The sequence below is a fragment of the Dermacentor silvarum genome, chromosome 3, assembly GCF_013339745.2.
Source record: "Dermacentor silvarum isolate Dsil-2018 chromosome 3, BIME_Dsil_1.4, whole genome shotgun sequence".
Taxonomy (NCBI): Eukaryota; Metazoa; Arthropoda; class Arachnida; order Ixodida; family Ixodidae; genus Dermacentor; species Dermacentor silvarum.
In genome coordinates, this window is record NC_051156.1 from 4,766,811 (window position 1) to 4,783,776 (window position 16,966).

General features: G+C 46.3%; 1 protein-coding gene across 1 annotated transcript in view; it reads left to right on the forward strand.

Annotated features, from left to right (window-relative positions):
• The window catches only part of LOC119445286 (large subunit GTPase 1 homolog), a 78,579-nt gene that overhangs the window by 55,093 nt on the left and 6,520 nt on the right, over positions 1-16,966 (forward strand). Inside the window, exons 12-14 of the mRNA XM_037709600.2 lie at positions 687-810; positions 5,360-5,571; positions 11,641-11,688. Of these exons, the coding sequence (XP_037565528.1) occupies positions 687-810; positions 5,360-5,571; positions 11,641-11,688 (384 nt within the window). The remainder of the gene's footprint in view (positions 1-686; positions 811-5,359; positions 5,572-11,640; positions 11,689-16,966) is intronic.

Here is a 16,966-nt window from a genome sequence, read left to right on the forward strand (position 1 = left end):
TAAGAAACCTGCACGCATTGTTTAAAAACAGCTCAGCATTGTTGGCACCAATGCTGCTGCTGCTTCTTTGCAGATGTTTTGATAAGTGAGTGCAGAGTGGCTAAAAGGGCATAATTTGGGAATGCATGTTCCTATCTTTAAAATTAACTTGCAGAATGACTACACATCTCTCAGTTGTGTTTAACATCTGTGACTACAGCACCTAGCAGAACGCATACTCCATTTATTCGCTTCTAACTCGCACTTTTTTTACAAAAATGCTTGCTGGAAAATGACATACATGTTAGAATCGACTATGAAACCAAAATAATAGTGTACAAGATAAGGTAGGCAGCATTCAAAATAGCTGTAATTCAATCGATTGCACATGTCAGCATTTTTATGAGCTACGGTAGCTGCAACATGGTTTGTGCCCGCTCTGCAAGTTTGTTAGGCTGTCATCATGTGCAAGGGGTTTAACAAAAGCAGTACCTAGCCATGAAATTTGGGTGTGCGTCTCAATTGAGGGCATTTAGAATCGAGTAAATACAGCAGAACACATTTTAGTGAGGTTCATGCACTTGGAAAGGTGAACTATAGTTGTCCTTTAATCAAGGTAGATCAACCTGGGCAGTCCCTTGAAAGTGTTCGACGCAACTATAAAGGCTTCTCCATGCCTCTGAGTTGACCCTTGACTGCTTATTCACGTGGCTAGCCTGATCCCGAGGCACGTGTTGGAGTCCACCTACAGCATTTGCCTGCCAGCACCCCACGAGACCGAAGACCCGGACAGGGCACCCATTTCGGAGGAACTGCTCAATGCCTATGGATGTGAGCTCACATTGATCAGTACATAAACTAGCATACCTGTCAACTTTTACGATTTTGACGTAAAATGCCTGATTTCAAGAACTCGCTTATGATTGGCGTATAGACACTAGTAATTTAATGGTTTTTCATTTGCATCTTTTTTCGGGCAAAACTGATCTCAACAGAATGCAAATATAGTTGTCGAGCAATTTTTGAGAGCCCAACTTCTCAGACTGGCTTGATTGTTCGGACCTACCGGCAGCAGCGTCACCACTAAAATGGCTGGGGAAATTTTGGCTTCCATGAAATGGATATTTCACGAACAAACATGTATAGAGCAGCAAGTAAATATAGAGCAGCATCCCTACAGAACAAAGACAGCAAATTTTTTTTCAATAAACTGAGTACATTTGATTAATAAAACAATTCCTACTATTTCGCACAAAATGTATTATTTCTTGGTTTTAGCGGTAGTATATTTTATGTTTTAAGGGTGACAAGTCTGAACTAGTATAATCAGCATAACAAGTAACATGGGCTCAAATATTAGACTTATGTTTTCTTGAAGGATGCTGGTGAACTAGCCTTGGTCTCAATGTGTAACAGTGGTGCAAAGGAAGGCACTGCATTAAGCACTTACTGCAGGAGGCCTAACACCCACTTTGAGGCCAAAGTTGCCATAGTAATGGGAAGTACTAACACTTTGTAACCATCCAGTTGTAGTAATACATGTTTTTTCGGGCACTGGATGGGACATTTGATGGTGCGAATCTTAGCATGCATTTCAATGCCTTCACATGGGAGCCATACTTTTTGCATGTTGATATTCTGGGCAGGAGAAGCAACAAAACAGCATAGATAGCCATCACTGTCACGTCATCAGTGACAGCGAACAGTGTTTAGCGTGTGCAAAAATTGCACTTTGCTGTTTCTTGCAGCAATAAATCAATTGGTAGTTGGCACCTTGTGTGTGTGTCTTTCCTTTTGTGTGTCCCATCTGGCGCCCAAAAACCAGGTTTAGTAAACTCCACCAACATGCCCAAGAAGAAGTTCTATTATGCATGAACACACTAATTTAGAGCACTTAGCAGCTGACCACATTTGCATCACCAAACAATGCTTTCAGACGGTATCGAAATGACGTGACAATGAAGCAGTTACCGAATAAAAGGAAAACTTTATTTCATGAACTTTTGCTCTCCAGGAAAATGACTAAATTGGCTGCAAAAATCGTGACGAACACAGTCGCTGTTGGCAAGTTAAGACTGAAGTGATTCTCAGTCGGCTGCTATTTATATGTCATCTATAGATTTCATGATGACCCTCATCTAGCACAATGAATGCTTGTGAAGCTGAAATCCTTGTGTTGAAGACGCACTTAGGGCAATAACAGTCCAGGTTCAAGAACACACTGGTCACATTGTTGTGAGCAGTTAATGCAAGAACTTGTGCTTTTTGAACATAAAACGATAAAATGTTGTGTCAGCGTCAGTAGCAAAACAAAGTGAAGCGAACATATCAAGTGGCATAATAGTACTAAGTAGCCAAATCATGTATGTGTGTTGACGTATGTTCTTGGGTTTAAATGATTATCTTAAGTATAACAGAAATCGTTTTAGAGACATTTAGAATGATCTAATTCTAATTGGTTTGGTCCCGTCAAAACCCCCATAGAAATAATGTAATAATAACCTCGATTATATGATGCAATTTTACGCCGACCCGCTTTGTACAATGCCTCTCTGGTACTGTCCGATAAAAAAAAAAGTTCTAAGCAGATGCATTCTGGCACGTAAGCACACTGCAGCCAGCGGCTGATAACGCACCGCAATACCATATTTACATGAATTTAACGCGAGGGGTGACTTTCCAGCCACGTGAAATAAAGAAAATAAAACCGCTAATGTCATGCGAGATGAACGGAAAACGAAATGGTACCTTTATTCAATGAATCGTAATTCAGAATCGTTCTCTTCACTCATCATGGTTGTCTGAAGAGGAGACGGAGCTTTCCTTGGGCGGTCTTCTCGGGTGATCACTTTCAAGATAGTTTCACTTTTGCGAAGTTTCGTGTGACTCGGCGCTAAAAGTGTCCCCGACAAGTCTTTCTGGTGCTGTCCTAAGCCCACTATCAGCGCCGAGAGAGCTGTTGGAAGCATACTTCGAGGGGTTCGGTGCCGGGACGAGCAGAGTCTCGCGACAGCGAAACTATCTCCAAAAGTGATCACCCGAGAATCGCCATCTTCTGTGCTGTCGAGCTTGTTTGAGATTTAAATACTTCTTAAAGGACCGCACAATCATATCATTCAGGGTCAGTACCAGGCCACCTCAAGTTACACAGAGCCTTCCCGACTGGACTCGCATTTAAAGTGGGCCTGCCGGTGGTCCCGCCATCCACAAATCGTCAACTCATTGACGTCGAGACATCTAGCCGTGGCGGACATTCCCAGCTCTTCGGCCATCAAAATTGCTTCGTCTCTCGAAGCGACTGTCATACCAAATGCGCTGCGTCGCGAATGAACAGCATCAAACCGCAAAAGGCTGTAGGGCTTTGCAGCATCGTAATCATTCAAAAGCACAGTGAAAACAGCGTCGATTCCAACCAAAAACAAGTTCCGACTTCGGTCGACTTGTCTATAGATTGGATTGAGACATAAAGTTACAAGTTGCCAACATGCCAAAAAATCATGGGATTTAGAATACTTCTTTTAAAATAGTCAATTTTGTTGTTATTCGAATGTAATGTGAGGGTCTCGTTCAAGCAACGAAAATCATTAAAAAGAAAGTTAAGAAAAACTTGTGTTACAATCAAATAAATATGCAAATTTTTAAATAATTTAATATACCTTCCTTAGAAGCTGTGCAGGTTCGTGCCGCGGGCTTATTCAGGCAGTCTGTACCCATTTTTATGGGAAAGACTGAGCGTCACTGCCTATATTCTTAATTTTTCGTTTATACGACGCCCGGATTATACGACGGCTTTGCGTGGTCCCCTCAAGGTCGTACAATCGGGGCTCCACTGTACGAGGTTGAGCTGCTTGCAATTTTGGTTATTAGCTGCTGTAGGCCATGAAAGAAGCGCTAATCAGCCTAATGAATAATAATGCATGAACTTGTTATAACAAAACATAAGTTTTGTATTTTGTCATAGCTGTTATTTTAACATAGGTGTTGAAACAACGCAATCTTTCAGTATTTCCACGGTCATACCAATGGACTTAAGACATCCACATTGTCTTGTGCAATCCCTGCCACGGCGGCCGCATTTCGATGGGGGCGAAATGCGAAAACACCCGTGTACTTAGATTTAAGTGCACATAAAGAACCCCAGGTGGTCCAAATTTCCAGAGTTCCCCACTGCGGCATGCCTCATGATCAGATCGTGGTTTTGGCACGTAAAACCCCATAATTTAATTAAATTGTTTTGTGCCATAGTATTATGCAATAACCTTCCTCAAGATTTAGCAAACGTACAAGACGCCATAATCTTCAGGGAACTGCTGGATACTCGGTTTCACTAGCATGATAAATGTATTCTTTGCTAGGTGTTGCTGTTTTTATGTAGATTCAGCAGCTGCGTCTTCCTTGAAAGTGTATTTTTCATTTTCTGTTTACATTTTTATGTATTTCCTTAGAAACCGTAACTGTCTTGCTTTTCTTCTTTCTACTGTATGTAATTCTTTCTGCTGCTTGTAAAAACCAAAAAGTATAACTCTTACATCACACTATGTTCCAATGTCGGAAACTGTGAGGTATTTACCTGGACCTGAATGAATGAGTGTGTGTCTAAACTTTTCCTTGGCTCTCGGTCAACTTCATGTATTTTTCACCTCTTATCTCGAAATGCGCTCTGGATATTTCTTTCCCCGGATATTTCGAAATCCCATCTGCCACAATGCAAGGAAGAAGTGGCTACTTAAAGGTTTCAATACTGTAGCTGCGATATCGCCAAAAAGTGACAGTACCACGAGTTTGTAGCAAATTCCGCTTGATTTTATGCCACTCTTATCATCGCCGTTCACGGTCAGCTGCGATCTTATTGATAATGCACGGTTTTAGTTGAGCGCCACTTACATTCCGCTATGCTAAGATTTCATGTGCGGAGACACGGTGGTTGTGTGGAAATTGCAGTGTCTGCATGACATGACGACCTGCACAATACCGGAAACCCAATGACTGATGCGGGAGAAGTCTTGTGTGCTCGCGCCCAAGCAAATCTGAAAGCTGCGTGCGTGAACAAACATGCAACAGCATTTGCTTGATTCTGTGTGAGGATCACTGTTGCCCATAGACAGCCTGTGTGTCAAGTGCTGAGTCGCGCAATATGTCACAAAAGTGATCTATTGAAAATACCACTCCTAGTATATTGAGCTGTTGCGAGAAATTTAGCGGCTACTGGCAGCTATTTCGAAATGCTGTATGTGGTCTATGCACGACCAGGGGCTTACATTTCCACTAATTCTCTTATTTCGAAACTCCAGCTATCTCGAAATGCTTCCTAGATTCTACACCTTCAAGTTAAAGTGGTTTTACTGTAATTTTAACAGCTGCTTAACTGATTTGTTTGCAGACATGCGAGGATTCATGACACAGAGTGGGCTACCAGATAACCCTCGTGCATCGCGCTACATTCTGAAAGACTTTGTCAACGGGAAGCTGCTCTACTGTGTGGCACCACCTGGTGTTGACCAGAAGGAGTACCACACGTTCCCACTACCCCCGAGCAAAACACGTCGGCCTCTGCTCACTTTTGACCAGCCACCACAGATGCGGCGGGCACAGGTACGATGTATTTAAGTACTAGGTACCTGCTTTGTGTGTGTTAATGTAACACATTTAAAAAGCTTTTCCCGATCTGGGCAAAGCACCGCACATTATAATGGAACCATGTTTTTGAATAGAGGATATTACGTGATACAATTAAACCTGCTTAAAACGAACCTCCATATAACGAATTCCTGGATATAACGAAGTTTTTCTATTCCCCGCCATTACTCCATAGAAGCACATGTATTTGAGACCTCTACATAACGAAGTGGCAGCGGGAGACCCCCTCGATATAACGAATTTTCCCCTCCGACCACCTAGAGATTTCGCCCCAGATTTTGTCATTTTTGCGTGAGCAGCAACTGGAAACACCTTCTCCGCCACGACGGAATGCGAAGCGAGCACACGTGTGCAAGGCGGCCCTGCATCCCTTGACCCGGCGATCTTGCCACCGCGGGCGTGACCTTACCCCCTCCCTTCATTCAAATGTGATCCTGGCGCTTGCTGCAGCTGGCCTAGCCCGCCAAGCCGGCACTCTCTCCTTTTCCAGTTGATGTTGCCGACGCACTGGTACACGCTGTGACACATCAGACTCGATGAGCACGGACACGCGCTGTCAAGCGCTGGCGGTGTGTGGAAGCTCCGCTGGAGAAGTGAGCGAAGTGACCTTCGTGCTGTTGTCTATCGCTTCAACGCACACTGAGCGCCGAGAACACACAGCACACGCAAAGCTACGAGCCGCCGATGCACCTACACTGCTAGACTCTGCCCCAACGCAGATCGCTTTCAAGATACGGCCTGCGCGACTGCGCGCCACTGCGCAGTACGCAGTTGATGCCAGAGAACACAACGCCGCCCCGCTATCCCTCCCCCCTCGCTCCCTCGCCTGTGCCTCGAGCGCAACAGAAAAAGGTGCGCTTCCTCCCTGCTTTTCTTGCATGCACGTGATTTAGACGCGGTCGTCGGCTCCCCTCGCACGTTTTCACTCGCACATACAGCATACGGCGCGCGGCGACTGCGTTATCACCCTTGGACTTTATACTGAATATCTATGAGCCAAAACCAATTTTAGGGCCATAACGCGTCATAGACACGATCTTTATATAGCAAATACGGATCTCAAGGGCCATACTTTTGCTGGTGGAAACCGAAAATACGTCATAGTTGTCACCCTCAGCACTTTGGGCGGCCAATGCCATCGTCAAGCCACCAAGCTAAGCGACATGAAAAGTCAAAATGGCCGCTCGGGCCGGCGCGGGGTGGCAGTTCGCAACGTATGATGCGGGAACGGTCCCATAGTTGCGACGCAACAGCGGGGTTACCAATGCATCGGGTTCTATGGGAGCTGTGCCGGGACCGGCCGAAAACGACGTAACAGCTGGGAAAACGCAGCCCCCGGGAACGTAACAGCGGGGTTCTACTGTAACACTATACAACGCTACGACGCCATCGTGATGCTCGCCCTTCGTTTGCGATGCCTCACGCTTGTGCGAAACGACACGCGTCCACGTATCCGGTACCTGGTGTGACATTCCAAGGATGAGTGCTTCTACGAAAACGGAAAACCGGTGCACGTTACAATTGAGGGAGCGTTAGAATTGAGTAAATATGGTAAGCGTTTTTTTTTTTCGAATTTTCGTGCCGAACCTGCATATAACAAAATCCTCTTTATAACGAAGTTTTTCGGGAATTTGTCAATTTCGTTATATCCAGGTTTAACTGTATATCATGAAAAACGCTGGCAATGGGTAGTGAATGCTTCATCTGCCTCTTGCTTCGATGTGTCTCAGATGCTTGAAATTACGCAACCTCCAGCAATAAATGCGCGAAAAGACAGCGCCACAATGCCACGCCATCCCAGCTCACCCAGTTTTTGCACACATGGCAGATTACCTCTAAAACAGGGCACGCGGGCTGCACTTGTCGACAACCTGACAGCCGTGCACAGCCGCACCCACAGCTGCTCTAGAAAAGGAGACGCGTGCCGACCTGCCTCCTGCTCCTCCCCCTCTCCCCTCCTTTTCCCCCTCACGTATGCTTGATCGCATTATCGTGAGCTCCCTCTTCCTTTTCCCCTTGCTTGCATAGAAAGATGGCACGCATCAAACCACCATCCTTCTTGGCTTACCCTCGCATGCTATCTCGCACCTAAAGCATGCACTGTACGGGGGCCCGGTAGGATGTTATTCCAATTGGACTTTATGTGGAACATGACGCTGCTCTATTTCGGCGGTTGTTCTCGGTGGCATGTCGCTCGATTTGAGGCATATGTTCGCAAGCAGCCACATGTAATTCAACCATTTGACCATCGGCGTCTGTGGAATTTTCCATTTATTGTCTCTGTATTCCTTCGTGGTGGCAGTGAAATTTCGTTGTATTGAACTCATGTATAAAGGTTCAAAGTACATGGTGTTCTATCGACAAGAAGTTACAAAAGTTAAAACACTTCATTATATAGAAAATTTCATTAAAATGAAGTTCATTATCATCATGATCTGCTCAGTGGCTATGGTGTTGGGCTGCTGAGCATGAGGTCGCGAGATCATATCCCGGCCACGGCGGCCGCATTTCGATGGGGTGGAAATTCGAAAACACCCGTGTACTCAGATTTAGGTGCACGTTCAGGGGATTTTTAACGTGCCCCCAATGCATGAGACATGGGCGTTATTTCATTTTCCCCCATTGAAATGTGGCCACGGCGGCCTATTTTTATGTCCACTACAGGGCAAAGGCCTCTCCCAGTGACCTCCAATTGCCCCTGTCTTGCACTAGCCGATTCCAACTTGCACCTGGAAATTTCCTTATTTCGTCACCCCGCCTAGTTCTCTGCCTTCCTTGACTGCACTTCTCTTCTGTTGGCACCGTTTCTGTAACTCTAATGATCCATCGGTTATCTGCGCCACGCATTACGTGGCCTGCCCAGCTCCATTTCAAAGCGGAGCTCTTAGGCAGCCATTTATGCGGCGAGAGTTGGCATTTCTGGTGTAACCGAGCGAACGAGCACAGCAAAAGATGAGAATGAATGCGGCGCGCAGCTGGCGATTAAAAAAGTGGCAGTTACAGCATTTGTGACCCTTGTCTGCTTAGAAACAATTATTAGGTGCACTTTTGTTATGGCACCTGCTTTTTTACCTTGTGCTCACTCCTGAAATAGCCCTCTAGGGCTGCAGTATGTATGAATAAAAATGAAATAGAATGAATAGAATAAGTAATGACATGGAGAGTAGCAGAGAAAAAAGTGCTAAACTCGAAGTCAGAGATGCAGAAATAACATACTAGGTAGGCACAATGGCAAGGAAGTTGGCCATGAAACTATACACAGTAGACTTCTGTTAAATCGACTCCGGTTAATTAGATTTTTGGGTTAATTCAATCCCGACCGAAAGTCCTGCCTGGAGCCCATGTATTTCTTTGGCCCAAGCTTTTGTTATTCCGATCCAAAAATCTGCCTTCGCCGCACATGCCTGACCCCTATAGGTACCCTTTTAGTGGCAGCGCTTGTCTTTGCAAAGCTTAGGGGACAGTGAACGTGTTGGAACACATGTCATCTCCCGTTTAAAACACTTGTTTTTGGACTGCCTAGGAAGATTTTCTAGCAATAACTATAGCCCACAATGTCCGATTACGGTATTCACATAACTGTAACGCGGGCCTTTCTTTTTTTTAAATGAAATTTGGGCTGCGCGGTGCAATCGCGTACAAAACCAAAATCGCCTTTGCAGCGTTCGTATGCTTTATCGCATAACGGAGATGTGTTGCGGCAAAGCTGACATCAAAAATTTGGGCGGTGGAGCCAGCTATAGAAAACCAGTCGCCGTTGTGAAACACATATTAGACCTTTGCCCATTTTCTTGCTAAAAAAAGTCTGATGCGTGTTAGATTATTGCTTTGTTTGGAGCTTTAACGCAATTTCTACGTTAGTTAGTGGACACTTAGAAAGCGGGTGCATATTTGATTCGGGCACGCGTTAGGATTGGGAAAATACTGCCAAATGAATCAGTTGTGTTATGGCGTTTTTTCTGGAGCTTGTTTAATTTGACCCGCCGGATAATTCATTCAGTTTTGTCAGTCCCTTCAGGCTCGAATTAGCGGAAATCGACTGTATATCTAACGATCACAAACGGAATTGGAAGGGAAAGGGTTTGTGATAATTCAAAGGGCAGCGCATTACGTTTAGCAGATAAGTGCAGCTTGAGAATCTAAAGCCATAGAAAGAAATTTTGCTGATGTCAATTATTTGGGCGTAGTCTTTGGAAATGGCTCAGGAACCATTGACTGTTACGTAGTATTCTGTTGGTCGCTTTTGAATGCTCTGCAACGTTCTCAAAAGTGACAGGTGTGTTTCGGTGGTCAGAATTGAACACTGCAACTAAGTGCGGGTGGTACTGTCTGAATGCTCCTGGTAACCGGTCAGACCCAGTGACTGCAGCGAGGCATCACCGACTGTTTGTTGTAGCAATGTTCTGCCAGCCATGATGTTTCCCTCTGGTGCTGTGAGCCATTTCTGTCCTGCAAATGCAGCAAGATTTTAATGTATCATGTTGAAACGAAGGCAGCTGCTGACAACAGGGGAACTGTCTGTGCTGCTGCTGCTGTGCCTCAGAGTTGATGATGAGTAGTGTTTAACTTTGCAAACTTTCACATTTGTGCTAGCCAGTTTGTCAAGGGACTTTCATTGCTTGACCAACGAAACCACAGATCTTAAACACAAATCACACTTCTTGAGGGTCAATAACAAACAACGTGGAGAGCTAATGTCACAGTTGGAAACACAATGCAGTAAAGACGCTTAACGTTGTACTGGTAGATATTACTGAAGTACTGAAGGAACTGAAGTCATAGAAACTCTACCACACTCTGCTGGCATGTTAACGGATGGGATTGAGCAAGTACTATAAAAGTTGGCAAGCACTTATAAGATATGCTAGTTTGTTACTAAAGTTGGTTTTGAAATGCTGCACCTGGCATTGTTGACACTGTCACGACACTGTGCAAAGTTTGTTGACATCATGTTGCAATAAGGCTGGCTACGATGACGATGACGATTATCAAAAAAAGATTATTGTTGCGTGCATTTCTTCTGGCTGTGCTTTTTTATGGCAGCCGCAGTGATTGCAGGAACAGAGCGAGCCAATGTATCACGACATCACCCAACTCTTGTGTAGCAAAACCAAAAGTGGTTCGTAGAAATAAACACATTGAATAGAAAGTATTTAGAGCACTCTGATGCTTGCTCATCAAGTGTAAGAGTGGGGTTGAAGATTAATATGCAGAAGACAAAGATAATGTTCAATAGCCTGGCTAGGGAAAAAGAATTCAGGATCGCCAGTCAGCCTCTAGAGTCCTTAAAGGAGTATGTTTATCTAGGTCAATTACTCGCAGGGGACACTTATCATAAGAAAGAAATTTACAAAAGAGTAAAATTGGGTTGTAGTGCATACGGTAGGCATTGCCAAATCCTGACTGGGAGCTTACCTCTGTCGTTGAAAAGAAAAGTGTACAATCATTGCATTCTACCGGTGCTAACATATGGGGCAGAAACTTGGAGGTTAACAAAGAAGCTCGAGAACAAGTTAAAGACCGCACAAAGAGCGATGGAACGAAAAATCTTAGGAGTAACGTTAAGAGACAGGAAGAGAGCGGTGTGGATCAGAGAGCAAACGGGGATAGCTGATATTCTAGTTGACATCAAGAGGAAAAAATAGAGCTGGGCAGGCCATGTAATGCGTAGGATGGATAAACGGTGGACCATTAGAGTTACAGAATAAATACCAAGAGAAGGGAAGCACAGTTGAGGACGGCAGAAAACCAGGTGGGGTGATGAAGTTGGGAAATTTGCAGGCGCAAGTTGGAATATGCTAGTGCAAGACAGGGGTAATTGGAGATCACAGGGAGAGGCCTTTGTACTGCAGTGGATATAAATTATAGGCTGATGATGATGATGCTTGCTAGTATTATTTCTACGGTTTAGAAGGCTAAATGTCATGCCTATTGCCAAATTAGTATGTTTATATCACAATCTGGATGGCTTTCACACAGACATGACCAATTTTTTCTGCTCTCTCCGTTTACTGTTATTTGCAGAACCGCAAGACAACTAGCAGGGACATTGACAGGAACTTCTTTCAGAAGGTGAGAGCTTGACATTGTTACTTTCTGTGGAAAATGTTTCCCCTTCATGTGCTGAGACTTCTCCACTTTCTTTAAGTCTGTTTCAGATACAGTAAGGTCTTCTAGGGTGCAGTGCTTACTGCCTTGTAATGTGGACATGAACACAATAGACTGCTTGTAACACCCACTGCAATGGCTTTGTGGGTATGGCATTGCTGCCGCTGAACAAAATGGTCATGGGCATAGGTCGACAAAATGCACTGTTTAACTGTATGGAATGCGCATCTTTTTTCTGAGAAAATGGGTCCGAAAATTGTCTGCACGATACAAAACCAAAACCACGTTTGCGGCCTACTGTCAGCGGCTCTTGTTCTCGATGCCGCCAAGCATTCTGTGCTCCATCTGGGCCACACAGAGGCAAACATCCTGGAAACCAGGCACAGTCGGCTTCTGACTATACAGTCGAGCCCACTACTTGTAACGAACCTGAGCGTCACGCGGCGTCCGTTCGTTATATCCCGAAGTTCGTATTAAGGGACCCCAGCAAAAAAAAAAAAATTGCTAGTCAAAACACAAAATTTATTTATTTGCAAAAAGGTGGGTGATGTTTGTCTGTTTCTGCAATGCCAATCCAGTGAGGGCAGTCTCCAGTTTATTTAAAGAAGAAGCATACTCTTCACCGAGGCTCTTGGTATAGACAAGTTTTCTGAGGCCCTCTATGTACAGTATAGACCACTTATAACGTAACCGCTTATAGTGCAGGACCGGATATAGTACGGTCTTTTCAGACTCCCGTTAATTTTCCCATAGCACTCCATGTATACACATATCGCTTATAGTGCTGTTGCGGAAAACGAAATACCGGTTACAGTGTGGCTGCCTGGGAGTACGGAAGTCAGCGGAGACGGCGAACGCTCCCCTCAAACGGGCGCCCCAAGGAGTGCTCGAGGAAGAAAGAGAGACGAAGTGGAGGAGAAGGGCACGTGGTGCGAACGAACAGCCAGTGAGGCTGAAACCAGAATCTTGAGTGCGAGTCGTGAATATATCAATATCACGGCGCGCATAGCGAGCGAGGGCCACGAAACTGCCAAGGCCGGCCAACGCTCGCTTCACGATAACGGCAGTAAACGAAACTTCAGGGAGCGGGCGGCGCCGGCATGGCACGGGGAAGAGCGCACGCAGAGACCGTCGAATGTGAGGGAGGAGGGTGGCAGGGAAGCGGATTTCGTCTCGGCAACTCCGCCGCTTCGGTGGCTCCCCTCGCGCTCCCTCGTACCTCCCTCACTTTCGACTGTCACCGTGCGTGCCCGCCGCCGTGCAGGCGCCGCCGCTACAGCCGGCCCGGCGCCAGCTCCCCGAAATTTCGTTTTCTGCCATTATCGGGAGGTGGACTTTTGGCCGGACTGGGACAGCACCGCTGCTTCCCTCTGCGCCGTAGCCGCAGTGTGCAAGGTCAACACGTGACTAGAAAGTAGAGGAAGCATAAAAAAGAAAGAAGGGTTCACTGCCATTTTCTATGCGTGGCTACGGTAGCGTGGCCGAGACGTCAGCACGTAGTCTACATGCATGTTCCGGCGCAACGCAGAATCGGCGACCTTGCCATTTGAGAGAGAGTGAAATTTCCACCGCATTTTTTTTTTTCTTTTTTTTGTTCACGCGCGACATTGAGGGGTCTCTCCTAAGCTTTTACTCTATGGCGGTGCCGGCGCAATGCCGGTCGGAGGCGCCGCCGCGTGATTTGGTTCGAATTAACGAGATGTGACTGTAAATTGAATGCAAACGTTCTAGCCGCATTCCTCGACTGTCGCATACGCATGGCGGCTCGGTGCACATGTTTTACATATGTGCGGGCCTTGAAAATTGCTGCTTTGGTTATAGTGCGGTACCGCTTATAGTGCGGATATTCGCGACTCCGGCGACTTACGTTATAAGCGGTCTACACTGTACCACATTGCTACAGGCGCGCTTATGGGTGCTGGTTCCGAAGTTTCATCGTCATTTGATTCCTCCGTGTCGCTCTCCGCTTACACTTTACAAACGATGCCCTTGTTGGTGCATGGTTTCCGCGATTTCAACGTCTTCAGCAGCAGAAATAAAATCATCCCAGCAAATGTCATGGTCCCCCATGTCCATGAAGTTTTGAGGAAGAGAAAAAATATTAAGGAGATGTTGCACAAATGCTAGGATAATAAGCAAGTATAGCATACTTCATTAAATCAAGCAGGCTAGGTGACTATTTGTCACTGCCCTGTTTCAAAGGGTATGCCAATAAATCATTGTCGTTAGCGGAAAAGTGCGATAATTAGCCGCTACTTGTGCGAAGCTATGCGTGGTGGCACGGAGGAAAGAAAAAACCGAGGAGAGGCCCTGACGTCCCTCTTTGTGAAGCCTCCGTGATGCCAGAAGTCGGCTTTACTCCGCCTTCTTGTCGTGGCAGATTCTCCTCACTTGTTTACATCACTGGCCTTCGGCGCACAACCACACTGGGCAGCGTGGACGCGCATGCCGTAGCGATCGAGCAACGGATCTATTTGGGATGTACCGTTGCAATACTGTTGCTGAAGTCATGTCGTCCAAGTATTCTGCCTAGCAACTCCACAAACTTGACCATGAGGCCGTTCCGAAAATTCCCGCTGCCTTTGCTGGCATTTGTGAAAATAAATATGCACATTCTCACTGCACTGTAAAGACAAGCATGCACACGTGTTGACCGGCAGCTCATTTGACATTCATCACGACATATTTGCCTATGGCTAGACCTATCTGCAGTTTACGAGCACAAACACATATGCTGGTCGTGGCTTGAGTAACCGTTTTAACTTATTGAACAAGTTTGGAGCGGCCACACACGGAGATGCGACGAGTCACTGCGCGCTGACGAGGTGGCCAGCAGAAGAGAATGTCATTACGCATTTAGGTATACTCACTGCAGCCTGACGTGTATCCTTCCCACGTGTAAGTGAAGCTTCATGGAACCGAAGTTCTGTGTTAGCCGCTGCGACATGCCGAACAGTTAGTGCGTATGCATGCAGCTAGCGCGTTGACCTGGCCTAGGTGCAACCTTCAAGTTGTTTGACGTGCGTGCAGGCACACATTCTTCTATCAGGCAGGAACACCGCACAACTGTCACTGACCTGCAGGGCGTTCATCGTACAGATTCTGAGGCCTAGTGGTTTCAATCTGTGATGGCATGTTACAGTATAGACCACTTATAACGTAGCCGTTTATAGTGCAGGACTGGATATAGTACATTCTTCTCAGACTCCCATTAATTTTCCCATAGCACTTCATGTATATGCATACCGCTTACAGTGCAGCCGCATGAGACGAAATACCGGTTATAATGCGGCTTTCGTGGGAAAATCTCGCCGACAAGGGCGGTAGTGAGCACGCTTCTCAACGAGGTGCGCCCACCGATGGGAGAGACCAACGAGGACGATGCGGAGGAGGAGCATGAGACGTGGAGCATGAGTCCAAGGGCGATAAAATCGTCGCGGCGCGCTGTATGTGCAAGTGAAACCGCGCCCCCCAAAAGCGTGCGGGGGACCCGCGCCTTAACAGAGAGCGAACACACAGCGGAGAGCAAACGTGACTTCCACCGTGCGAAAGGCCGTTGGGGTATGGGGGGGAGGGGGGCGACGCTGTGCTGCGGCACCAAATGCGTATCTTGCAATCGGGCACAAGGGGAACTGGCGACGCAATCTCCCACGCGAAAGGAGCAAAGCGGGAAGGCAGTATGGGAGGGAGGGAGGGTGGCTTCTACTCTGCCAACAAATGCATTCGCGCCTGTGCCGGCTGTCGGTGTTGTCGCGCGCACCGTATCTCGTAAGCGATCTCCACACAGCACTGACCTTTGCATGCGCTGTGCTTACGCCACTCAGTTTCCGTTGAAGCGATAGACCGCACTAACCTTCGCTCGCTGCAGCGGCCGCGCTTCCCCACGCCCGCGTTTCGACAGTGGTTGTCTGCGGTCATCGAGTCTATTCTTGTTTGCTTGTGCGCATTGACACCACGCTTGTTAATTCAGTTAGTAAGCGAATGTGTCAAGTTTATGCAGCCGATAAAACTACTATCCCTACTCCTTATAGCTCTCTACTAATTTGCTATCGCAATTGATGCTTCGCATTTCGGGCGTAACTGAGACATAAAAAAAAATTATTACTTTGTCTGCTTTATGCGAAGATCGTGGGTACTTGGACATTAACCTTTCAACGTTCATAAATTTAACTGGATGCAAAACTCCCAGTCGCATGCTTCGATTCTCAGATACTCGCGGCTGCTTGGTCTACATGTTTTGCATATGTGCAGGGCTTGAAAATCGTTGTTTTGGTTATAGTGCCGTACCGCTTATAGTGCAGATATTCATGACTCCGGCGACTTACGTTATAAGCGGTCTACACTGTAGTATTCTATATTTCTTTCAGTCCCACCTGGGAGCAAGAACAGGTGGGAGAGCACGAGCTAGCTAACACAGCGGCACATAATGACACCAATGCATTTGATCATGTGCTTAACACTTTCCTGCCCGCGGGAAAAGTAGCAGTTTTTGGTTAGTCTAGTAAATACTTTCTTTCCTGTCACAGAGCATGCTTGATACTGAAGTGTATACAGTAAAAGCTCGTTAATTCGAATTTCACGGGGACACTTAACAAGTTCGAATTAACCGAAATTCAAAAAACGAAAGTGATTAAGAAAAGGCCACATCTGATGTCAAAAAAAAAAAAGGTAGAGCACCTCTGGGTACATTTATTTGCAAAAAAAGTCCGTAATGGTTTTTTGCTTTTTGCCTCTGAAAGCGATTACTGCCACTTTATCTTCCAGAGCTCGAATGAGCCGGAAAGCATCGTTTTCGCCTTCTTAGAAACTGAAGAAAAGCCGGGTGTGATTCAGTCCGTCCATCACCTGTGCCAACGAAGGTGGTACCGGTGTTTCACCAACATCATCTTCATCATTCGCATCGTCCACGGCTGGTGCTTCGTCTTCGTCGACGACTTGGGCGATGATTTCATCATCGGTCACGGCACTGCAGACCGCCACACAGCTGTCGACATTCACGTAGTCGCTGAAGTCCACATCGCTGAGCACCTCCCGTACATGAACCGGAGCGCGGACGTCCTCTTCAACTTCATTAGCGTCTGTGTTAAGGGCTCCGAAACCACAGTGCCGGAAACAATTTGCAATTGTTTCTGTGGTTACCTGATTCCAGGCATGCACAAGCATGTGCAGGGCTGTGAGCAGAGTCACGGTGTAGCTTTTCTCATTATCGGAGCACAGGAGCAACTTCTCGAGAACGTGGCGT